This window comes from Acanthochromis polyacanthus, chromosome 5, assembly GCF_021347895.1.
Source record: "Acanthochromis polyacanthus isolate Apoly-LR-REF ecotype Palm Island chromosome 5, KAUST_Apoly_ChrSc, whole genome shotgun sequence".
NCBI lineage: Eukaryota > Metazoa > Chordata > Actinopteri > Pomacentridae > Acanthochromis > Acanthochromis polyacanthus.
Genome location: NC_067117.1, coordinates 32,611,356 through 32,638,687, shown reverse-complemented (window position 1 = coordinate 32,638,687; position 27,332 = coordinate 32,611,356). Strand labels below are relative to the sequence as shown.

At 38.1% G+C, this 27,332-nt stretch overlaps 1 protein-coding gene across 5 annotated transcripts in view; it reads right to left on the bottom strand.

The window, feature by feature from the left end:
- chd6 (chromodomain helicase DNA binding protein 6) overlaps positions 1–27,332 on the bottom strand; it is a 165,950-nt gene that overhangs the window by 115,840 nt on the left and 22,778 nt on the right. For all 5 annotated transcript variants that reach the window (XM_051948134.1, XM_051948133.1, XM_022204996.2 and 2 more), the window contains exon 2: positions 17,440–17,489. In XM_051948134.1, the coding sequence (XP_051804094.1) occupies positions 17,440–17,469 (30 nt within the window). In that variant the 5' untranslated portion in view covers positions 17,470–17,489. The remainder of the gene's footprint in view (positions 1–17,439; positions 17,490–27,332) is intronic.

The window sequence follows — 27,332 nt, the reverse complement described above, 5'->3', positions numbered from 1 at the left end:
TAATAAAACCCGACTGTAGCCTTGAAACATGAGTCGTCTGTTACACGAAAAACAAAGAAAAACATCAAAAATCACATTATTTTTCAGAACCAGAAATGGAACTGTAAAAACAGAAAGAATAATCCAATTTGCAAATTTTAAACAGCCCTTGAACTACTCATCGGTGATGTTCTGCTCTGTCAGTGAAGCTTCAAACCATCATATTTAATAAAAAATCATTTTATTCTACATGTGTAATTCTAAAATTCACTAGAAAACAAAAATTGCAATAACCAGATTCTGTAAAAAAAATAAAAATTCTGCACTTCTTAATGTAACCGTGAAGTCATAACTGACTCAGCTGCGACCAACAGTCATGTCACAAAAAATCTGGAACTTTTCAGGGTAAATGTTGGCGTTGAGACCTTTTAAAGATATTTTCGCTGTGCATAATCTACATGAAAGGGTTTAAAAATTTACAAAAATGATAGAAAATGTTACTTGACTGTAACACATAGATTTGAAATTATACAGAAAGACCTGCTCTTGAGATCCTGATCTATTCAGTTTCCATGTTGGGCTTAATTTATAATTATTAGCAATAATTAATGAAGTATTAAAGCTGTTCCAAAGCACTTCTATCTCTTTCGAGACGCTCATATGGATCCTGATGCTGCAGCAGTTTAATTAATTCAAAGGAAAAACTCTTATAAAGAACAGGAAGCATTCCTGGTGAGCATAATTAGCGTCACAATCTCTGCCTTCATTGCATTAAAGCTGTATTTTTATGGACACTTCAGTTTGTAATGTAAAATCTCAGAGCAGAGTGAACAAGAGTCCAAACTTTTGTGTTACCTGGGATAATTTTGGATCAATATTGGAGTAAAAAAAATCCTCCCCAACTCACTTTGCGCTGCTCTAAGCTCATCACCATTCATTCAGCATGTGGCTGAGAGTAAAGCTGTAATATGAAAATGTCACTGGGACCAACTCACGAAGATTTACGTCTCAGCATTTGAATGAAAGAAAGAACGTTTTTACTTCAGCATTGTCAGAAATGCAGCATTTGTTTATTAATTATTGATGATCAGAAATTAAAGCACCATAGAATGTGGCCATTTAATGTAGATGTAGCCACAAACAAAATGTCCTTGTGCTGAGCACAGGCGTGTCTTATTTATGTGTACGCTATGTATCGATACTGAATCACGTGACCTAAATATGTAGCAGGCGGCAAGAATTGATGGAACTCAGAAACACCCCCACAATTTAATCAACTGTTTCTTGCATCATTTCCAATAGATAAGTCCTGATAAGTCCACAGTGGTGGATTAGTAGTAGGATCACAATCATGTGATCATCAGCAGGCAGCTGATGTAGTGTTCACTTGTTGTCATGGTTACAGAGACGTCATCCCGCTATCTCACAATGATACAGAAATCTTTCACGAATCCAGACTATAAGCCTCACCACTGCCAAAATCTAACCACTTGGTCCTTGTGTCATTTCTGACCTCCCCAAAAAATTTCATCCAAGTCTGTTTATGAGTAATGTTGCGAACAGACAAACCAACGCCGATCATCACGACTAACAATAATATTAACCCAACATATACGAAAAGGAGTAGGACGAAGCAAAAGCTTATTTACTCCTACCTCTTCTCCATCTCGACCATCAGTCCCTCAGTACCCCACTCCCACAGTGACTCTGCCAAGGAACACGGCAGAGTTATGTGATGGCCGGCGTCTGTCCTTCTGTCTGTCTGTCTGCAACATTACTCAATAACAGACTAATGGATTTGGATGAAATTTTCAGGGAAGGTCAGATATGACACAAGGACCAAGTGATTAGATTTTGGCAGTGATGCAGCTTATGGTCTGGATCCACGGATTTGTGAAAGATTTCTGTATTGTTGTGAGATAGCAGCACGGCATCACTGTAACCATGACAACAAGTGAACACTACATCAGCTGCCTGCTGACGATCACATGATTATGATCCTACTACAAATCCACAGTGGGGGACTTAATGGGTCTCATCCATTGGAAATCATAAAACAACTGAGCACCCTTGGCAGAGTACTGTGATCTGAGTGTTTTTCTTGTTATTTATGTAAATATTTACAAACAATATAGAAAAGAAATAATATAAATAAACCAATACTAAGTACTCAGTGATGTGCACGTGTCAAAGCCCGTCCTCCTCCCTGTACCTCGTGAAAACCACATTTTTGTGGTGAAAGAGCTCATCTGACCCGATTTCATGACTAATCAACAGGAGTGATTAATTATTAAAACACACAGACATGTAATTTGTTCAAGACTGTTTGTTTATAACATTTTCTAGGTGTTTTTTTAATCTATAAGTGCAAGAAATGATGGAGTGAAATCCTTCAGAAACTCAGCGATGAAGGACATGGGCGTAAACTAGGCCACCAGAACGAGGAGCACAACACAATCCCGGCTCGCCAAGTAGGACACATTTGCATGATGCCACAAACTTCACCTGACACACAAAAAAAAGAAAAGAAAAAGGAGCTGATCACAACACGAGGCAGCAGCCGGCTCAGCTCTCCGTTCGGTGAACGCGTCCAATAAACAACTTTAGATCAGAACCTGTTAGTGAAATGAATCCAGTCTGTCGATACACAACATTCATCTGTACACCAGGAGGAAGATTAGTTCAAATATTTAGAAATTAAATTTCTAGCTGTCGCGACTCAAACACCCACAGATCAATAACATCCATCTCATGGTGTCATTTATTAATGTCATCTGCTGTCCTCACTTTCAAATCACTCCTTTCACTCTCAAACATTTGCTCTGAGGATCAACATACGAGATGCTTTTGTCTCTAACCGTCACATTTATTGTTCTTCTACTCTATCGTTAAAAAGTTTGGGGTCATCCAGGCAATTTCATGTTTTCCATGAAAACTCACACTTTTATTCATGTAACAACATAATTGCATAATTGTTTTCTAATCATCAATGAGCCTTTCAACACGATTAGCTAACACAATGTAGCATTAGAACACAGGAGTGATGGCTGCTGGAAATGTTCCTCTGTTCCCCTATGGAGATATTCTATATGGAGATATAGAACAGTCATTTACCACATCAACAATGTCTAGACTGCATTTATCATTCATTTAATGCCATCTTCATTGGGGAAAAACTGCTTTTCTTTCAAAAATGAGGACATTTATAAGTGACTGGTAGTCTATATCAGCTAAAGTTGCTCTAGTGTATATCTGTATTTCAACCTCTTGCTACACAAATCACCCATTGAAACATCCCTAAAAATAAGGCAATGTAAAAAAAAACAGTCATCATAGTTACAGTAAAAATATGAGTATGAGACTAAGAAAAGCAGCAAATCTTACATTTGACAGATGGCTCATTTTTTTCACATTTCAAATTCAAACTGCTGCCGATTGCTAGAAGTTTCTGCTTCATTTCTATAGTTCTTCTATAGTTCTTCAAGAACACATTATGTGCAATTTCAGAGATTATCTGTAAACATTTACATTTCATCTATAAGGAGAAAGTACCTCTTAATATCTGTGCACTGTGTGCTGCTCTTTTATTTGTACTTTTCTGCTGCTGTAACACATAAAATGTCCTTGCAGCACATCTTTTGTTAAAGGTCTCCAACATTTTGTGTTTCTATGCGTTTGTATTTCAACCCCTTGCTACAAAAAACACTTTTAAAACTTCTGAGACCAAGGTGTCGTCAAAAAACCCAAATATTACGTTTGCAATAAACATGACATGTTTCCATGTGTTTGCCAATTAAATTCTCAATTAATTCATATAAATAAAACACTGATAATGCTTTCAGTCCTAATTACAGTCAGTTTGGAAGAGAGATACTGTTTTAGTTTTTATTATTGATCAAGACGACTGACAACAAATTCAAGCTGAGTAAATTCATTTTAATTGTTAAGTATAGCTGAAATATATGCAAAAAAAAAATCAGATTACACATTTTGACAGATAATGTGAAGCGATTATAGTGGGAATTGATTTTTTATTACTACTTTTTTCATCCACTGAAACAATTATGAATAAAAAAAATCACAATTCTTCATTTAAGACGGTTTGTTGTGACACATTTTTAACTCTATCGATAAATTAGGTCTGCACTTTGGATCTTGCACTTGAATTCTAATAATATTTCTATTAAGTGTTCGGCCCAATAACCACAGAATTTTGTAATACGAGGATGGAAAATGTCATGAAATGTGTTTGTTTTGTCTTTGAGAGAAACCAACATTTAATGAGTCCAACGTTTCGACTGCAACTTGTAATGAAGGAAAAGATACTTTTAAAGCCTTTAAACCTAATTATGGGTGAGGACACGTCTATTTTGGTGAGAATCAAACTCAGCATGTGTGAAAGGAATAAATTGGCACATCGGAAAGTGCAGCACCAATAAAAACTGATCTAAAAGTTTGTTTTTTTTTTTAAACTTAACAGCTGAAAATCTAAATAAATTCAGTGAGAGGAAACTGAAGTCAAATGAAGAACAACAGCTCTATTGTCGTTCATGTTTCGACAGAGCTGTGCATCTTTTTACAATAGAGTTAGAGCTGGAGAAAGATTTACTGAAAGGAAAACACAACAGGAACAGCTGAAGTCTCTTCAACTTACTGATATTATTTAAACTATTCCTGGGTGACCTGTGTGCATTTTGTTGGAAACAAATGAAACTACATCTTAAAGCTGAGCCCAAAATCAAAATATTTCAATAAACATGTATCCATAAATGGCTTTCCAGCAGGTTTGGAAGGCGAAGAAACGGTGAAAACAGAAAAAAAAAGCCAAATGTGTAACTGTGTGTGTTGTCTTATCAAGAAAATTCAACCAAATCTGAGTTTAAAATTACAATATTTCATGATTTTTTTAATTCTATATGCCTTATTTTTTAAAATCGACAAAAATGAGCCACTAGCTTTAAAATAAAGAGAAAAATGACACTTTTTAATCACTGGAAGAAACAGTGAAAACAGAAAGAATTGTCAAATCTGTAACTCAGTGTGTTTAGTCGTTTTATCAAGAAAATTTAACCAAATCTGAGCTTCAAGTTGCAGTATTTCACTCATTTTTTTTCTACATGCCTTATTTAAAAAAAGCCAAAAATGAATCGTTATCTTCAAAATAAAACAAATTAAAGCAAAAAATGACACTTTTCATTCAAGGAAGAAATGGTGAAAACAGAAATAATCCTCAAGTTTTAACTAATTGTGTTGCTTCATGAAAATCTTTTTATTCTACATGCCTTATTCTAAACATGTCAAAAACGAGCCTTTATCTTTAAAATAAAAGAAAACAAAGCAAGAAAGTTTTATCAAGAAAATTTAACCAAATCTGAGCTTCGTTGCAATATTTGAAGAAAATCCCTTTATTCTACATGCCTTATTTTATATAAGCCAAAATTTGCAGTTATCTTCAAAATAAAATAAAGCAAAAAAGTGCACTTTTCATTAGAGGAGGAAACAGTGAAGCAGAAAGAATCGTCACATTTTGAACTGTTATTGCATGAAAATCACTTTATTCTACAGGCTTTATTTTTTTAAATGACCTGTGTCATGTTTGAGGAAAAAAACAGCCGTTTTTTTCCCCCTCTAACAACTGTCTGCTAAAAACAAATAAAATCTACATTTCCCACCACAGCTGAGAAGCCAGGAGTGACGTAGCTGCAATCAACAGAAATTCAGAAAAGACTTTTCAGCTGAACTGCTCAAAAGTATGGAAATTAACAAATAATATAAGTAGTAAAATATCCAAAGCATGTCTTTTCCAGTGTTCTTAACATCGGTGGAGACGTGCAGTTTTTTTTTTCAATTTTTGGTAAAATAAATAAACAAACAATCAAAGAAATTCAACACTTATTTCTTCTTTTCCTGATGATGATTGATGACTTAATAACTGTGTCCTTGTGCACAAAATAGATTTCTGAGTCTTTTTTTTTTTACTTCTTGTCATGGTTGTTCTGTTTCTATAGAGATGCAGGACTTTTTATTAAAGTGGAAAATGAATCCACAGTGAGGAAAAATCTGAATCAGAGTCAGCTTTATTGGCCAAGTATGTACACAACATAAGAGGAATTTGGTTTAGGCTGCTGGTGTCACTCTACGAATAAGGAAAAGAGAACAACAAATATACTCCTTTATATTTATATTGACACATGTAGAGAAGAATATATACTGACAGTCAATAGAAACTTTGAGGTAGAAATGTACGCAGAATTCTACTTGTAGGGGGTTGTAATTATTCATTGTGGATTTACTGATGATCTAGTGCCCTGGTAGTTGAGATAATGATGAGTTGTCATTTTGTCATGATTCATTGCACATGGGTTGGTCACTTTGCAAAAGTGAACCAAATACACACCAAGCAATACTCAGTGAGTATCTGCACAATTTGAGAATGGGTTTTGAAGGCCTATATAAAGGCCCAAAAAAGGCCACCATTGTTAGTCCAGTGAACAGCATCATGCCGCGTCTATCACATGAACAACGTCTCCGGGCACTGGGTATGGTGGAGGCCGGTTTGAGCTACAGTGATGTATCCAGACGTATGGGCTGTTCCCAACCCACAATCAGAAGCCTGGTCCAAAGCATGCGCCGACGGATTGCTGCCTGCATCGAAGCAAATGGAGGCCATACTCGGTATTGACTGTTGTGACTTTGTGTTTGGCAGGTGCCGTTTTCTTTTGTGAAATTCTTTATTTTGAAATCATTCTTGAAACTTTAGATTTTTGTTTCTGTATGCCAATATGCTAAACAAATGATTCATATGAAGAAAATCCATTTTCGGGCTTCAAAATAAAAATTATGTTGAAAAATATGGTCTCAAAGTTTCTATTGACTGTCAGTGTACACACACAGTAGTACAAAGTGACAATTGCTAAAGTGAGAAAGTGTGGTAGGAGCAGAAACTACTTAGACAAAAGCTGAAATTCCACGTTACTTTGCTCTACTTGCGGAAATTTCCATTTTCTTTCATTATTTTATCAAGAAAACTATCTAAACTAGGTGCAGCAACCCCTTTACCATTAAGAAACAAGTTTAAAATAAAAAAACACAACCCAAAAACACAGGGGTCAGATGAGTAACAAAACCTCCTCATGTTTGAAGCTCCCTTTACGTCAATCAGGTGCTCTACCACACAGCGACTGAAGGATTGCAATCATTAAAAACTAGTTTTCACACTCGTCTCGCTCCACATTTGCTCCCTTTGCCTCCCTAAACAAAGAAACAACTCAGCAGATACAGTCACAGGTAACCCAGAAGATAAAATTAGCTGCTAAGCTAACTCAGGCTCAGTAATGACCTGAGCCGCTGCCATCCATCTCCACAACAACGGAGCGACTGCAGCCCACACACACATGCGCGCGCACGCACACACACACGCCATGGTATCACGTCATGCCTCAAAGTGCTTACATGACACACACATGAAGAGTTCCTCCCACACCAACACTGCATGGCTCAGTGTGCTTACATGACCGACTACACACACAGACATGACTTACAACAGCCCCTTTTAGACACACACCACTACACACACTCTAACACCACTACACACACGCTCAGGCTTCACGCTTCAATGTGCTTACATGGATGACTAGATGTATAAAAAAAAAAACAGTCTGTCTGTCCTTCACGCAAACACACAAACACAGTCTTTCTACACACACACACACACCATCTACCGCTGACACACACACACACACACACACACACACACACACACACACACACACACACACACACACACACACACACACACACACACACACACACACACACACACACACACACACACAGAGTAAGCTGCAGTGTAGCTCTGCCAGTCCAGTAAAGCCGAGCGAACGCAGCTGAGGGAGGCTGCCTGCAATCACACCGCCTATGAATCAATAATACTGCCTCACGAACACCAACACACACACACACCCATAAACACACACACAGACACACAATGTCTGTCTCTCTGTCACGAATATAGACCGTCAGCACTGCAATCTCATCAATGCTGCCGCTTCCTTTCAGTTAACAGCAGCGAGCAGAATCAGAGGACGAGGCTAATGCTAATGTTGGGCTAACACGCCTTTCACTGCTGTTCGTTGAGGTGTCTGCACATGTGCAGCTCTGTGCAAAGGTTTAAAGCACTAAAAGCAAATATAACACACTTTTATAAATATTGCCACTTAGATTTTCATGAACTTTGCAGCATTTTGGAGACGCAGTTCTTCATGCTCTCTGGAAGAACTACCATCTGTCGGTTTCAGGACTCCTGGTTCTTCTTGACTTTATGACTCCTTGTCATGATGCAGATTCAAACCCAGACCAATCAGAGGCCTCCATGATAGATATGATTCCAAGCATACAGTGACCAAAACTTCTGCTCCAATTTTTAAAAAAAGGGCCAATATGGAGCACATTTTAGAGCAGAAAGTGGATAGAAAACTGAGAAAATTCTTGAAAAACTGCATTAAAACAGCTAAAACACTATCACGATAGTTCCTCACAATGTCTGTCTCTCTGTCATAAATATAGACTGAACACTGCAGTCTCATCAATGCTGCCGCTTGCTTTCACTGCTAAAAGCAGCGAGCAGAATCAGAGGACGTGGCTAATGCTAATGTTGGGCTAACACACCTTTCACCACCTCTCTGGACATCACTGCACATGTACGGACACTTTCGCTAGGGTTTAAGGTGGTGAAAGTAGAGGAAAAACACTTTCTGGGGCTCTCTGGAGGAACTACCATCCATCTGTTGCAGGACTCCTTGTTCTTGACTTTATGACTCTTTGTCACAATGCAAAACGAATCTGAGACCAATCATATTCCTCTCTGATGATGCTACACCATGGATACGCTACCAAGCATCTTCAGTGACCAAACCTTTATCAGAGTTTCTGCTCCAATTTTTAAACAAAGGGCCAGTATGGCGTGCATTTTAGAGCACAAAGTGGCTAAAAAACTGAGAAAAATTCATGCAAACTGCACAAAAAACAGCTGGTTCAAAGAGTCGGTGAAACAGCTGAAATTTTTATCACAAATATAGACCGTCAGCACTGCAATCTCATCAATGCTGCCGCTTCCTTTCACGGTTAACAGCAGCGAGCAGAATCAGAGGACGAGGCTAATGCTAATGTTGGGCTAGCACACCTTTCTGCATGTGTACAGACACTTTCGCTAAGGTTTGAAGCACTACAAGTAAAGTAGAGACACTTTCTGGGGCTCTCTGGAGGAACTAACACCCATCTGTTGCAGGACTCCTATTTCTTCTCGACTTTATGACTCCTTGTCACGACGCAAATCCAATCTGAGACCAATCAGATGCTTCTCAGATGATGCTACACGATCTACACTGTCCAAAACCTTTCCAGTCTTGCACAACAACTGAACTCTCATCCCGGATTTCACACAGATCTAACATTGCTTGAATGTTTTAACAAAGTCTCAGCACAAAGAACAGATTTTTTCGAGCACAAAGTCAATGAATTCCAAGGAAAAAAGTCAAGTAAACTACACAAAAACAGCTGGCTCTGGGGTTGGGCAGTACAGATGAAAGGCTTATCCTGATAAACTGTTTTATTGGAGAGCGGTTAAAGTCAAAAACAGTCATTGTCCACCACAACCAAGTCAAGATTTTCTACGTATTTAAAGTAGATTATGACCTTGAGTCACTCAGTCTGTACTTTAAAAAGCAGAGTAGCTAATCAGCTAATAAAATAATACATATAGTATACTTTTATACTCTGTATCAACGGGCAATGATAATATTTAATGACCTATTCTGAATAAATATCAAGAGGAAAAGGTTTAATTTATGTTTTAACATAAACTAACTTTTGGATTTAACCACTTTAACCAATGAACCAAAGCACACAATGAAAAGCACAAGCAAATAAATGAATACAAACTTATAAATCAGAACAAAGGAATCCTCTGCCCTTTAATAGACATTAAAGAAATAATCAAGGAAAACCCAAAAGTGTATAGAGGGTGATGCCACTCCAATACCAGCTTTCTTTCATATTTTTCCGTTTAAAGTCTGTATACTCAATCAAATGGGATGAATCTCCTATACATTGGGAACATGAGACAAACGATACCTGAATCCATCTCCAACTGTTGAAATTTCTCAATTCTTTACATTTTACAAGCAAAACAACTCAACTGTGATTTATTTATCTACATAATTAAACTCCTTGAATGTAAAGTCTAAAAGTTCAGTTCCTTCCATTAGCTCATGAAGCTCAACAAAGGCTGCAATCTAAAAGAAATCAGACCAATGTGTAGGATGTAAGAGGATATATTATCAGTAATTCATAAATATGCTTTAATTTGTGGACCTGCACCTACAAGTCAATGTGTTTTTGTCAGCTAAGAATAAGTCCTTTACGTCTACATGGGGTTTGGGTTCCGTTAAATGGAAGCCAACATGTTGTGCCGCCATGTTTCTACAGTGGCCCAGAATGAACAAACCAAAACACTTTCATTTTTAGGTTAAAGTAGAAGCCAATGTGGGTTCTCCTCATAAGCTGGTAACATCTCCAAGCTCACCATCTGATACCACTACATCCAAATGTTACAGTTTCCAGGTTAGCCCCAGCAAAAAGAACAAAGAAAAATGGGAAAAAAATTAACACTGGTCAGCTGAATTCATGGTAGGACGTGGAAAAACTTCGAACAAGTCATTAATAACGATCACTTAAGTGGGTCGATTACCAAAAGAGCAAGTTTGTCTCCCAACAGCAGCAGATTAAGACCAAGCAGCCACACTCAGGAGTAGAAAATGATGGATTAGAGCCTACGGTCAAAGTTTTATCAGCTACACTAGCAGTTCAATTCATCACTAATGCACTAATTCCAGACTTCCAGGAAGCTAGTTAACAATTACAGACCAGTATATCGTTCCTCAATGATAAATAAACGCAGTTTAGTCTTTACTCATGTCCATCAGATCACTAAATGTTTAGCAAAGATAATCACAGAATAAAAACAGAGATGCAAAATTTGTAGGAATCTTGCACAGATATTCACACTCACTTGAAAAATCTATTAAGACGTTAGGCCAGCTGTGGGAAAAAAACCAAAGACAAGGTAATGAATTTTCAATTAATCTATCAGTTGTTTTATTTTTCAGATTATTTAACTTGCTGTTTAGCGCATAAAATGTCCAAAAAGTGACACTTCTTTCTCATATGTTTCACAAAAATAGAAAAAAAATGCAGAAGCCGGCAGCAAAACTTCACATTTGACAAATCAGAGCTGGTAAAAGCCCCGACTGCTTGAAGGATGGCTACCTCTGAGGTGAAGTGGACCGTCAGGCAGCTGTTAATATTTAATCAGAGGTTAATCTTTAAGCTTTTCAATGCTTTTTTTTTTGCATCTTGGACAAAAAAAAAAATCCACCATTTCCCTGAGTTAAACGCAGATCTAACCGGACTCAGCGTGATGCTTATCTTCTACAAAAGTGCTCTTTTACATCCACCCATGTTTGCACGGCTTCTGAGAAAACAAGAAAAATCCAAGAAAAGGAAACTCCTACTTCGAGGAGAGCCACATTCTTGTTATCCCCCTGTAAAAATAAATAACTTTAAAAAAAGATGGAGGGAGCAGAGAGCAGAGCGCCGCAGACGGACGCTTCAGCTGCGATGATCAAAGCCAGTGAATCTGGGCCTCAGACGGAGAAGAATTCAGTCTCTGCTTTACCTTGAAGTGCAGAAATCCCAGTTTCTCACAGCGTTTGCTGATTCATGGATTGTGGTGGGGGAAAAAAAAAATCAAGTATCAGCATAGAAAACAGTTCCTCCACTGTATATGAATACATCAGATGAGCTGCAGGATACATTGCTTTAGCATTGACGCTACGATGTCAAACAAGGACAGTTAACTCGAACACATCATGCAACTACTTTAATCCTGCTTAATCTGGAAGGAAAACCTGCACAGGACCGATTTTCCACGACTAATCTACAGGCAAAATCTGTCTAATGTAACTTAATTTAATCCAATTCAAGGGTTTTTGGACAAACTAGTGAATTTTCTTTGACACGTTGGCTCCACATGTGCACAGCAAAATAAGCAAAAAAGCAGAGAAACACTGAATAAGAAACGCAACACCAGCAGCATGGAAACATTCACAGCTACAGACAGAATGATGTTGATCACACAACATTAATAATACGTTTTATAATTTTAAATCAGCACCACAAACCTGTACACAGTAAAAAAAACAAAAAAAAAAAACACTTCCAAACCAAAATACTATTTGTGTTCTACCATATAAGAACGGTTTCAAACTTCTGACTGAACGTTTCACCTCTTGAAAGACACCAAAGATGGTTTTAAAAGCTCTAAAAAAGGTATTTTTTTATTAAATTCAAAATGTACTAAAAAATATATACAGGATGTAGAGCTTTTTCATTGTTGGAAACGGTTATCAAACAAATGATTGATTTATGGCACTGAAATGTTTTTTAAACTGCACAAAAAATTAAGATTTGTTGAAAAAAGTAAGCATTTATTCTAAAAAGATTTAGTGAAAAACTAAAGAATCTAAAAATTAAAAATGTACCCACGGTGATGAAAAATGAGCCCAGAGTGAGAAAAATGAGCCCAGAGTGACGAGAAATGAGCCCACAGTTATGAGAAATGAGTCAAGTGATGAGAAATGAGGCTACAGTTATGAGAAATGACCCCAGAGTGAGAAAAATGAGCCAGAGTGATGAGGAATGAGCCCAGAGTGATGAGGAATGAGCCCAGAGTGATGAGGAATGAGCCCAGAGTGATGAGGAATGAGCCCACAGTGATGAGGAATGAGCCCAGAGTGATGAGGAATGAGCCCAGAGTGATGAGGAATGAGCCCACAGTGATGAGGAATGAGCCCAGAGTGATGAGGAATGAGCCCACAGTGATGAGGAATGAGCCCACAGTGATGAGGAATGAGCCCACAGTGATGAGGAATGAGCCCACAGTTATAACAAATGAGCCCACAGTGAAGAAAAATGAGCCTAGTGATGAGAACTGAGACATCTGATCAGGTTAAATATCATGTCTCCAAGTTTGTTTTTTTTTGCTAAAAACTGCGCAGCACAACACATTTCTGTCAACTGTCACTCCAAACACAATGTGAAGTGAAACAGTCACTCAGGTTTTACACAAAAGTGTTGGAACAGTTTCCTCTGAGGGTCTTTATGTGTTCATAAATGGTTACTGATATGGACATGTCATGAGGAAAAAAACTGCTCCTGCTCCAGTTCCAAAAAACGTCTCTATTTCCTCATATTGAGCAACACAGAAATGCATCAGTCCTTCCTTAAACACTTCCACGCTCAGACATCCTCCACAACACGGCGGTGTGATGACATTATCGCTCTGTTGTTTCCCGATTTGTCGGCCAGATAGTCGGAAAACTGGATGGCCACTTGAAAGACGAGATACCGGTGGAAAATCTCATCACCTTCCTGCTGTAAACACGCCGACACAAACTGGAAACTGAGCGGCTGAAGAAGAATTACTGAAGATTGGAGTTCCTTTTCAAACCGATTCTGCTTTGTTGTGTTTTTGATGTGGCTCTGAGGGCTTTAAAAGTGTTTTAAACTGAAAGACAGACACTGCCAGACGTTCCCCAGTGAAGATAATGAAGCACACGGCATTGAGGAAATAATCAATGGCAGCATTATTATAGCGGAGTCCAAGCACACACAATCCAACTTCACTTTACCTGATGCTATTGATCAGAGTTCACCCTTTGCATGCCTCTAAAAGTGATTATACACAAGTCCAATAAATGCACTAATTAAAGCAAAGACATTAAAACATCAATGAGACAAGACTTGAGTCACAGGCCAAATGAGGAAACTGCTCTTTGTCTAAATTAAGAGGATGACATGACCTTAACACTGAAGAAAAATACTCAAAATGACACCATTTATCAGAGAAAGAGGCAGGAAAAACTGAAAAAAAGCAGTGAATATTCAACTTCTGTACAGTTTTGTCAATAAATTTACCAAATGCAAGCTTAAAATTACCATATTTTGTCAATATTTGTATTGTTTTACATGTGTAATTTTTTTCAAAATTTGCCAAAAATGGATTATAGTGGGGCTGCACAGTGTTGTAGTGGTTAGCACTTTCGCCTTGCAGAAAGAAGATCCCCGGTTCAAATCACGGCCTGGGATCTTTCTGCATGGAGTTTGCATGTTCTCCCTGTGCATGCGTGGGTTTTCTCCGGGTACTCCAGCTTCCTCCCATAGTCCAAAAATATGCTGAGGTTAATTGTTTACTCTAAATTGCCCGTAGGTGTGAATGTAAGTGTGATTGTTTGTCTGTATGTGTAGCCCTGTGACAGACTGTTGACCTGTCCAGGGTGTCCCCTGCCTTCGGCCGAGTCGGCTGGGATAGACTCCAGCATCCCCCACGACCCTAGTGAGGATAAAGCGGTGTATAGAGGATGGATGGATGGATTATACTGACTTCTAACATAAAATATAGTGATTTTTACTTTTGCCTACAAAATTAATCAAATGGAAGATTCAAATCACGGTATTTCTTCAAAATTACTTCATTCTACGCATTTTGTTTAAAATTTGGCCCATTATACATTATTTTCTTTAACAGATACTTGAATTTATCAGGTGAAATTTTTAGTTTTTCTGGGGTAATTGGCCAAATTTAAGCTTTAAAATGCAATATTTCATCAAAATCACTGTATTTTACATGTTTTATTTAAAAATTTGCCAAAAATAAATTACTTTCAGTAACCGTATTCTGTCAAAACAAAAAAACTCTGAGCTACTTGGTGCAATCGTGAAGACATCAAGGACTCAACAGTGATCAACAGTCATGAAACAAAACTTTAGGCTTTCTTTTTGGCTAAACTTCATGCTGTTCAGTCAAATACAGAAACATATTCAAAACGTAGCAGAAAATATCTACAGTGTTTAGAGCCACCATTTTTACATTGTTGGTAACATTTATCAGACAAAGTCAGTGCCTGTTCGAATTTATGGTGTTGAAACTTTTTTTTGTGCTGCACAAAATAATATTTTCAAGATTTGCTAAAAAATTTAAGTGTTTACTCGAACCAGATTTAGTAAAAACTAAAAAATTTAAAGATAAAAAATGAGCCCAAATTGATGAAAAATGATCCCACAGTGATGAAAAATGAGCCATCTGCTTGGGGTTAAACACCACGTCTCCAACAACACAAATCCCTACGTTGTCTGAATGCTAAAATTAGCCGCCACCGCTGCCAGAAATAGAACAATGCTATGAGCCGACCCTAAAGGAATGCCGACCGAACAGGAAGAACCAAAAACCTCAAAAAGATTCAGCATCAAACTTCACTGAGACCAGTTTTTTCAAGGTGCTGATTCAACCTTACCAACCTGGGAATGCACCAGCTGTGGAAAACCCAAATTTTCAGCGCATTAAATCTTTTTTAAAATCCCACCAACTGTCACAAGTGCAAAAGTCTGTCAAGTCACACAAACACACACCAGACCGGAGAACAGAAATAATAAAAAAAAAAAAATCATGTGCTCCGTTTGTACAAATGTGTCGTTTGTTAGGAGGAGGGAAAGTGTGTTAGATAAGCATTCTTTGTGGGGTTTGTTTCTGTCTGCAACAGAAAACACACAGGGAAGCTTTGTAAAGACACTAAAAACTGCTTCAAGTCACCTTCATTCACCAGTTGGTAAGGTCACAAATTGTTTCCTTTTTTTATATATATATATATTTTAGACTATTTTAGGAAATATGTGCTTATAAGAATGAGCCTTTTCAGTTTTTGTGCTACTTTTTGCTTGAAATGGTTGAGAGTATTTGTCATATGTATAGAAATCTAAAAAAGCAGCAGATAGCGATGGGAAGGAGTGAATGCTGGCACCCCGTCACTGCAGTATGGAGGCCTGAGAGACTGCTGTGTCACCTCACACTTAGAGAAACTCTGACTCATCACATTGCTCAGCTCAACTCATGAATATTACCAACCGCAAATAAACACCATGAGCAAGAAGGTGGAAAAACTTTCCAAGAGAACACCTGGAAAAACGCTGTACAGGTCACTGAATGTTGGCTGGAAGGACTGTTACGGACTTGAAGGTGGCTCTTTTCTTACTGATACATGGAATTAATATTATTTTAACCCTTCGAATCCTAAAGTCTGCCAATAAGTCGATACGGAAGTGGTGAAAAATGAGCCAACAATGATGAGAAATTAGTCACAGTGAGAAAAAAATAGCACACAGTAATGAAAACTCAGCCAATAGTGAGGAAAAATTGAGGAAAATGAGCCCACAGTGATGAGAAATGAGTCCAAAGTAATGAGAAATGAGCCCACAGTGATGAAAAATGAGTCCACAGTGATGAAAAATGAGCCCACAGTGATGAGAAATTAGTCACAATGATGAAAAATTAGCCCACAGTAAGGTGAAATGAGCAAACAGTGATGAGAAATGAACCAACAGTGATAAGACACGAGTTCAAAATTATGAGAAATGAGCCACAGTGATGAGAAACGAGTCCGCAGTGATGAGAAACGAGTCCGCAGCGATGAGAAATGAGTCCACAGTCAGAGAAAATGATCCCAAAGTGAGGAAAAATAAGTCAATAGTGATGAGAAATTAGACTACAGTGAGGAAAACTAGAGTGATGAGAAATGAGCCCAGAGTGATGAAAAATGTTACAGCAGCAAAAAGAAAAAGCCCAGAAAGTACCTGACGTTCAGAAGGTTAAAAGAAATTGTCCTAAAAACTCAAAAATTAAACCAGCTTTAGAGTTAGAAATAACTCAAATAATTTGAGGTCCATCAAAAGCAAATGATGCAATGTGCAACTTTGGGTAAAAAAAAAAAAAAAAAGTGTTTATGTACATAAAACTTTTTTCCCCTTCTATTGTGTGAATCTTTAACAATAACCAAATAGAAAAAAATAGTCAAAAAAGGGAGAAACTAAAACTAGCTAACTTGTGTTTTCAGACAAAATGCATAATAGATGCAAAGAATATGCAAAAAAACCCAAATAGAAATACTAAAAATTTCAAGCAGTTCCAGAATAAACACACAAAAGCCGCCAAGTCTGACCTTGCAGAGCAAATCTAAATGTAAACAGCCACAATTCAGCTTCTTTTAAAGCCAGATTTCCTAAATTCAATTCTGAATCAGGAAATGAAATTACACAACTGTGAGTATTAGAGATGCACAAACTCCTGTTTAATAAAATAATATATTAAAATAATGATTATGCACAGTGTGATGCTACAACAGAGGCCTCCAGTTATGTGTGAACAACAGCAGACCAGAAGAAGCATTAAATATCAAACATTTGCCTGATAAATACACTTAAAATCATGTTTCATGTCGTGTCTGTGAGGACTTTTAGAAACGGCCCGGTTTTCCCTGTGTCTGTGTGTTTTTGTGTGGCAACAATACCAACCTGCTGCTTGTCCTTCTTGAGTATTTTCATCTTCTATCCCTTCACTGCATCTGTGAGCAGAAAAGGACATAATTCACATTACTTCCAGTAATGCACACGAGCACAAACAATGACGATGAAACCGTCTCACAGCTGGAAGAAATGAAACAGAAAAAGAGAAATGGACTCAACAGAGTGGAATATGCTTCAAATACTTTCAAATAATACTACTTATATATAATATAATAACAATAATAATCCAAGTAGGAAGCAGTGAAATCTCTCAAAGAATGAAGCACACACTTTCCCCAAAGGTAGGATTTTGCTAGAAGACATTTTACAGTACAGATGTTAAAAGCAGCATTTAGTTTTATTGTTTATTTTAAAACGGACGCTGTTGTAATTAACTGTAGTAAGATTTCGTAAAAACAGGAAGAATCATCAAAACTTTAAACTTTTATGTGAATTTTCAGTTGTGCCAGGGATGTTAAATCAAAGGTGAGTCTGCAGTGATGGAAACTGAGCCACAGTGATTAAAAATGAGCCATAGTGATAGAAAATGAGCCCACGGTGATGAGAAATGAGAACACAGTGATGAGAAATGAGCCCACAGTGATAAGAAATGAGCCCACAGTGATGAGAGATGAGTCAACAGTGAGGAAAAATTTTAAAAAAACTGAGGAAAAATGAGCCAACAGTGAGGAAAAATGAGCCAACAGTGAGGAAACATCAGCCAACAGTGAGGAAAAATGAGCCAACAGTGAGGAAAAATGAGCCAACAGTGAGGAAAAATAAGCCAATAGTGTGGAAAAATGAGCCAACAGTGAGGAAAAATGAGCCATAGTGATAGAAAATGAGCCCGCGGTGATGTGAAATGAGAACACAGTGATAAGAAATGAGCCCACAGTGATGAGAGATGAGTCAACAGTGAGGAAAAATGAGCCAACAGTGTGGAAAAATGAGCCAACAGTGTGGAAAAATGAGCCAACAAGTAGGAAAAATGAGCCAACAAGTAGGAAAAATATGAGCCAACAGTGAGGAAAAATGAGCCAACAGTGAGGAAAAATGAGCCAACAATGAAAAAAAGTGAGCCAACAATGAAAAAAAGTGAGCCAACAGTGAGGAAAAATGAGCCTACAGTGTGGAAAAATGAGCCAACAGTGTGGAAAAATGAGCCAACAGTGAGGAAAAATGAGCCTACAGTGAGGAAAAAATGAGCCAACAGTGAGGGAAAAATGAGACAACAGTGAGGGAAAATGAGCCTACATTGATGAGAAATTAGCCTGCAGATTCTAACACACTGCAAACATTCCCAGAAAAATTAGTAAAATTATGTTAATTAACCGGCAGCTGAGATTAGTTTGTAATTCAACACTGAAATAGCAGATTTTCATTGACTGCAAAATATTTCTGTGATGATTAATCTCTGGACAGCCGTGAAATTCACAGCAGGAGTCAGGACCAGAACTGTTTCATGAGTGATGTTATTCATTTAGGAGAGGCGGCAGATGCAGGTGAGCCGAGGTAAACTCTGTTTACTGTGCGGCCTTACTGGACTCTGTTATTTTCTGGCTCTGGTAATCAAAAGGGCACTCTCTATTTGTGTTGTTTTCAACTAAACATGAGGTTGTAAATTACAAGTGTGTTCAAAAACGCAAGTCAGATACTAATGCAGAACTAGGACAGCACAGATCTGGTTTGAAGCTGCAGCAAAAAGCACAAACAAAACAACCTGAACACGTCTGGTCGAAATTTGAGCAGCATTTCTGCCGCTGGGGAGGTGGAGGTGGAAAAGAACACGACTTATTCAACTTCTTTTGTCTGTAAAATATGACTGCAACATATTCAAAATCAACACAACTTTACACCTGGTGCGTGGCGTTATTGTGCTAAAGAAGGCAGCAGATATCTGATTTGGATGTTATCACTGCACATTCTCAAACATACGGACGGATAAGAACCCCCTCCGCCTTCTAGAACTTATGCAAACTTACTTCTTGCAATGACAGAGAGAAACAAAAGTCTGTGTTCGGAGGCTAAAGAGGATGTAGCAGCCATAAGTCAAGACTGAGTTCAAATCCCATCTTGAGCTTCAATTATGCTTCAATTTTCATGATTTAAGTTGGTGTCTGGTTGAGTTTCTGCAACAAAATTATCTAAAAAGCATCGTGGTTTGGATTAAAATACACCCTGCCTTTATCAGAGGTGACAAAGCTTCATTTTGCTAAGATTATTCGTGAGTGCAAGAAGTTAGTTTCTGTTTATCGCTGATCAGAATGGATGATGAGGCACCTGCTGAGAATACTAGAAGGTTAAGGAGGTAGCTACTGGGGCGCATGGACGGGATGATGGGCTGCTATCATCTGAATCACGTGCTATGGAATCAATCATCTATGTTTCTTTGACAATTAAACCTCTAAATATGTCGATAATGTCAATTACATGTGGTCGAGAACGGCAAAAACAAGCCATAAAACAACAGGAGTGAATGCAGCAGAACTTCAGTGCACATTTTAATCTCCCACTTTCACTCTTTCTCCAAATTCTGGCAGCTGATCAATATAACGGGTGTTGTTGATCTGCAAACTTGCGATCGCCTGATTTTAGCAGCTTGCTAGCTATGGGAATGTTTACGGTGTTTGTGCTACATTTGCATGTAGATGTTTGCTAAAAGTATAAAGCCAAATTAAACAGCTATTGTTGCTCACAGCCGATTACCTCATCAAAGTGTGACAGTGAAGAAAGTTAGTTTGGCACAACATGACTCATACTTGTTTGACTTAAACTTAAGGGCTTGACATGCTTTTATTATCTGGGGTATTTGCTAACCTGTCGCTCTTTAGATTCTTTGTTCAGGCCAACATGTGTCTCGTCAAGTTGAATGTGTTTTCTGTTCAGATTTTAAACATCTTTGCTTTGTGACGTCTTTGGGCTTTTCCTCATTGCCGGCTACATAAATTAATTTAATTCCATATTTCGCTCCTTGCATCTGCCTTAATCATGAGCCATGGATTTTTGGCATCAGCGCCTGGATTCACATTGATAACTTGAGGCTATGAAAAGTGGCTGACACACCCATTATCTCTGTAAGGAAACAAAGCTGCAAACACACAACGTGCCCTTCTGTGGCACGATAATCATCGGAAAAGTTGCATTTAGCAAAACACTGCTGACTAATTAAAACATCTGTACTAATAAAGCAGGGTTTGGTGTTGTTTTTAACACCAAGAAACTGCAAAACTTTCATAGTGTCTGTATACAAAGCAACACTACTCGTATTACAGGCTTCTTTTTCTTTATGTAAATGAGGTATTCTCATCAGTTGAGCTTTGTCTTCAGGATGACTCAACCAGAGACCTCTGTCGACTTCCATGATTGTTTAAAGAAAAAACCACTACAATTAGAATGCAGCTATTTTAAATAAATAAGTGAATACTGCAGTTAAACTCGATTGCTTGTTTGAGCTAAAGATGTCTAAATACTAAAAAAATGTCGGAATGCCAACAAACAGCCAGAGTAAAAAGTTTATTATGGGTTTCAAAAGTGCATATTATGCAACTTTCATGTTTGATAAAGAGCTGCATTTTTATCTCCAGGCCTTCCAAACTAAAAGAAATGCATCCAGCACAATGTTAGCATTAATGCTATACATCGACAACCCCAAAGAAACGATTAACAAACTGACTTCTTCAGCTGATCATCTGCATGTTTCTGCACCTTCATCCCTCCAACATCATCAGCCCTCCTCAGCATATGAAGCTTCGATCCACCAACAAATCCTGAGTGACTCAGTGTTTCGTCCGTTTAAAGATGCTCAATGTTCCCCTTTGCAAGTGCAGGGAATTTAAAATACACTCATCCTTATCATCAGTGAAAACATTAACCCTCCATCACACTAAGTACAACACTGACGGCTGCTGCACTGAGCTGAGCAGGTCTGAACAGAGTGATAGATTCAAATTACACCTAAATGTGTATGGGAAAAAATACAGCAAATGACAAAGACTTTATCACGCAATGTACACACCAATTTAATATTTTATGGCCACTCATGCTATATTACTTGAAAAATGTCATTACGTGTGAGTGTTTTAAATCATCTCAGAAGTGAATCTATCAGCTTCTGTAGCTGAAAATGACATAAAATGATGTGCAGTGTAGAAAAAAAACATCTATCACCAACAGGCAACAGAGAAGTTTTAAAACTGCAATCTAATTCATAATAAACATTTCAGCTATATCTTCTAATGCACATTCAGTCAGGCAGGGTGTATATTTAGAGCAATAGTTAAGTCATGTTACCAGCTACAGTGACATGTATGTCTCTATCTGCAGGACACAGAAAAGCAACTGAAGTCACAAGCATCAAGACAAACATTCAATAACAGCTCAGGATTTGCGCTGACAACATTCAGCACACTGACACCAACCAAACTTTGACAGATTTAAACATTTCCTGTCCAAGAAATCAGATTCTAACCTCAGCTGGGATTATGTTTTTGTACCTGAAGGTGTTTCAACTAAACTCAAGATTCATATTTCAGCTGTGACTACATCCTCTTCATATGTAAGACTTTTCTTTGTGGACAAAACTACAAACCTTGCAGTAAATCCTGACACCATTCAGTCTTGTTAGGTCGTAAAACCATCTAAGTATACGTTGAAGCTCTAAAAACAGGTTAGACAGAAAGCCAACCAGTTTCACTTCCTAAAACTTCTGTAGAAGCACTAACCGTAAATTCACAGCCCCGTATGGTGTTTTTTTTAGTCCAAAACTAATTGAGAGGACAAGTTGAGAAAACTGCAATTTTTCAGACAGATATTTCACAAATAGATTTAAAACATATGATGGAGGATTACTACATTAAAAACCATAAAACTGACTAATTTTAACAATGAGGACAGCAAGAATTTGAAATACCAACAGACATTCTACAATATATATATATATTTTAGTGTGTATTAATATTGCCTTATATAGATTTTTTTTAATGCTGCTATGTGGAGAGTGCTAACAATAAAGACCTATTATATTCTATTCTATTTTCATTTAATTTTGGACAACTTTCATGTCATTTGACTCATTTTTAATGGATGAAAACCTGCAACCAGATAATTTTTATATCCATCCAGGTGTCATAGTTTGAAAGACCAAAATGTAGACAGATTTCAAGACATTTTGGACAAATCTGAGGAATTTTGGATCATTTCTGTGTAATTTTGGACAGTTTTGAGTCATTTTCAGCTTTTGTGGACAATCTGTAAGTCGTTTGGGACAACTTTCTGTAATTTTAGACAACTTTCTCATGTTTAAGGACAAAAAAAAAAACATCTGAGGTCTGCTAAAAACTGCGACCAGATCAATTTTACATCCATCCAGGTGTCACAGTCTAAAGACTAAAAATACAGATAAAACTCAAATTATAAACTGCAGCCTTTACAAGCCTTTTTGACTAATTTCAAACAGCAACTTTGATTAAAAGTTCAGTTAATTGTTTAGTGGTGATTGGAAGTATTCCATTGCACACTAAATGGCTTAAACCCAATGTTTTCCTGCAAAGCTTCACCAAAATTACAAATCAGCAGGGAACAACAACACAAGAAACAAATGACAAACACGGCTAATTGACAGTTATAAATCTTAATAATTATTTTGTGAACAAAACATCATATAGCAGTGTTAAAAGGCCCTTATGCAGGGCTCAGACTAATGTTAGGTGCTGTTCATTTTCATGTAGGTACATTTAATCAGAATTAGGGGCCTTACAGATGCTTATTGTATCATAAATTATTCATATCTAACCATTAAGATGAGTTGTCCATCAGGATGTTACTGATTGATGGCTAATCAATTAATCTGTACTGAAAAATACATTAACCGATAAGGACGTATGTCAGACTAACGTAGCTGTAGCACCGTTTAAAGAGAAGGAAGATTCCAGTTTGTTTGCTGCGTAGAGACCCGAGGAAGCACATTTTCATTTTAGTGTTGGCAAGCAGAGAGCAATGTGGTGGTTTAGCTAGCAACGGGCACCATGACAAAGACTTCTGTAGTGGTTAATGGATTCTGGTCAAATCAACCAAGTCAGTTTTTCAGTGAGTGCCAAAAGGTTAAAATTAGCTTAATTAGACTTTGTTTTAGCAAATTTATCCGTTACACTGCCAACTATCGATCAACAAATTTGTTTAAAATTTGTGTCCCTCTCTCATTCCTGCGCATACAGAACATGATAGCGCTCTATGAAGATGATGTAATTCTGTTTATTTCACATCTAAATAAATCTATTCCTACACTGCTGAAGTTGATAAAAGAATTCAGTGACATTTTGGGATAGACAATTAACAATGACAAATCTCCCATTTTGCTGCTTGATGATAAAGACAGGGAAAATCTATCGAGAAGAGTTTCCCAATTTAAAGTGGTAGAAGAGTTCACCTATCTGGGAATAGAAATTACATGCAACTTAGCCTCAATCACTAAGGTGGATAATGAGCCCCTACTGGAAGAAATATCTGAATTAATCAATAGATTGGATGCCCCTGCTTTTGTCATTGATTGGCAGAAGCAATGTTATAAAAATTACCATTCTTCCAAAGATATTGTACATATTTCCAAATGTACCACTCCCACCAGTTTTAAACTAAACAAAAAAAAAATTGCAGGATTTTTATGGAGATGTATAAGTTTGCTTTTGCCCTCATATTCATAGTCAGACACATTAAGAAATCCAATGAAACGGACTATCAATCACAATTCCAAAAATTTATTAGGGAACCTGAGGTCTTAATATAGTCCAATCTTGGGAAACCAACGTTTTGCACCAGGGGAAGCGGATGCTGTATTTTGACAACGGGCATTAAAAGGGGTAGAAAATATTACAGACCCGTATTTACCCAAATCAGACAGCATGATGTCCTTTGAAGAAATAAAGGGCAAGTATGACAAAGACAAAAAATATATTTTTTAATTTCTTCAGCTAAGAAGCTTCATCAGAACTCGCCAAAACCATGTAACTAGAGCTAGTGGGGTGACTCAGAATTTGTTTCACTTCACAGGGTGAGTTTCTTGACGACATTTAGCTTTTTAAAATCTGAATTTCGATGCTCCAAACAGCGGATGCCGCTTTGCCTGCACTGATTGCAGAATGTTGGTCGTTTTATAACTTCTGACGCATGAAACCTTTCTTTGGAAAACAGCCATATATGCTGGCCTTTTGTTTGCTGTTGGCTCAGACTGTGGCTCAGAGTCACTCGAGGCCACTTTTGCTAAAGATGTTGGGTTTGGATTAAGCATCTTAACGAGGACAGCAGGTGGCAGGTGGCAGAGCATTTACCTCCAGAGATGAAGTCGGGTTGGGGTTGGCCTTTCAGGGTCGGGGAAGGTTGTTATACGTTACTGCAGCTTTATTTCTGGACAAAAACAATCAAATGCTGTCTTTTTGGATAACTGGTGTATTCCAAAAAGCATGCATCATATTTATTAGGCTTCCCTCTCCATCAGTGTGTCATATAGTTAACTTTGTGGGCATTTAAAAGATCTACAAACCTACAAGGTCTAACACTGAGGTGCGTTATTTTCTCCCACAGGAAACCTCTGCTTCTTGCAGCCCAAACTTTTCTACGGTTATCTTTCTACGTCACCATGCAACACAAACAAACACACACTGCCATACACAGAGCCAACAGCTGCCTCGCAATCCAACAATAATTCCTCATGACAGCTGCCCAACTCAGAGATGCAGGGTTACTAACCAATGTTACCTCACATACAGCACCCCGTTTTCGTCAGCAAAACCAACATACTCAGTTTACTATCACGTAAGCAAACAAGAACAGCCTTATATCTTCACATTTCACAACCTATACTTGAGGGGAAACAGGTATATTAGCCTGAAAAATGATTGACATGCTTCCTTCTTCTCCAGTCACACAGTTCTATACATCCATTATATGAATCTTCATTACTGCAAATCAGTATTTTCTGGTTCTATTCTGACAAGAACAAAATATACTGATATTCAAGACTTTTAACATTTAAGTTCGATATTTTACTAAAACATGCCTTAAAAAAATAATTCAACAATCGTCTGTTTTCTCTTTCGCATTTTTCTTCTCTGTATAAACAGTTTGAGAGTCTGTTTTTGGTGTTAGTCCTGATTTTTAATGGAATATCTCCATAGGGGTACAGAGGAACATTTCCAGCAACCATCACTCCTGTGTTCTAATGCTACATTGTGTTAGCTAATGGTGTTGAAAGTAGGGCTGGACCCGAATATCCGAATATTCGTTCGCTACGGCGGTATCCGAATATTAATTTTGGTATCCAAATATTCGCCCCCTCAGGTCGGACATTACCGGGTGGAACAAATATTCAGCGTTCCTGTCTTCCCTCCGCCTTCGGCCCACATCGGCTCATCCCGTCCTGTAATCACATAAACATATACACATATGTCTATGTGATCACCCCCTCCCCCCCCCAGACGAAAATGGGAATATTCGGAGCTCGTCTCTTCCCTTCGCCTTCGGCCTGCTTCGGCTCATCCTGTCGTGTTTGGCTCATCTCGGCTCATCCATTCGTGTTTGTAAACACCACCCGAATGGCCGGGTTGCTGCCGACTCTGACGTCACGCTTCACTTCATTGCATAAACACAAGACAAGATGCCGAAGACCTCCGCTGTTTAGGAATCCCACAGTTTAACTGTAGACAAAAGAAGGCAGTGTGCAAATTTGCGTCCGGGAGACCAGATGAATGGATCCGAATATTCAGGCCATCTCCGCCACATCCACAGAAACCCCTATTCGGGCCAGTCCAGGTTGAAAGTAGGCATGGGCCGGTATGAGATTCTGACGGTATGATAACCTTAGGCAAAAATATCACGGTTTCACGGTATTATGATTGCAGCTCTAAAATGTTAGAGTAAACTAGCTGTTGTTATCCATCTTAGCAATCAAGATTGATGAAAGAAAAAAGTTGTGGATAACTTTTTTTTTTTTTTACTAAGGCAGTTATGGTAACTAGCATGCTAAGATAAATCCTTAGCAAGCTAGTTACCGTATCTGCCTCAGTTAAAATATAAAAAAAGTTACTAAAAGATAGAGATGAAGAAAAGATAAGATATGGTAGTTACCATATCTGCCTCGGTAACAAGCTCATTTCACTAATGTCAGACGCTAATACGCTCGTTCATTTCAAGACAGCACCTTTAATTTAGCATACAGTGATGGGTGGTGCTCCCGTAGATGCGCTATCATATTCGATGTATTGCCTCCTCGGGCTGCCACTGTCCTCAAGCACGTTTTGCACGTCGGGCGACCTTCTTCCTCCAAGCCGTGGCCGTCTGGCTTTTTACAGTAGCCGAAGTATTCCCAAACAGCCGACTTAGTCCGCTTGGACGGTGGAAAAAGTTCCGGGGGCTCGCCTCCTTCAGCCATCACACAGCCTGCAGAGCTGCCTGCTTGTCACTCACAACAAACGCAGGTGAGCGGGGGGAGGGGTGCTTTAGGCTGCAGCTTCACACTGCGTGAGAGACCTCTACTTTCTCCCTGATGAGACGTCACATTAAAAAAAACGCTCATACCGCAGGAACAGTATGACGGAAAATTTTAGTGGTTTTGAAACCTTGACTTTTTCATACCGTGGTATACCTTAAAACCGGTAACCGGCCCATGCCTAGTTGAAAGACTAATTGACTATTAGAAAACCCTTGTGCAATTATGTTAGCACATGAATAAAAGTGAGTTTTCGTGGAAAACATGAAATTGACCCCGAACTTTTGAAAGGTACAGTACATCAACCATTTGGACACAACGTTGGAGGTTTTCTCCACAGATTCAACTCTGAGCAGAACAACAACAGGCACAGACATAAACATAAATGATGCCCTTTCTGTGTTCTATCTTAGTATTTAAAAAC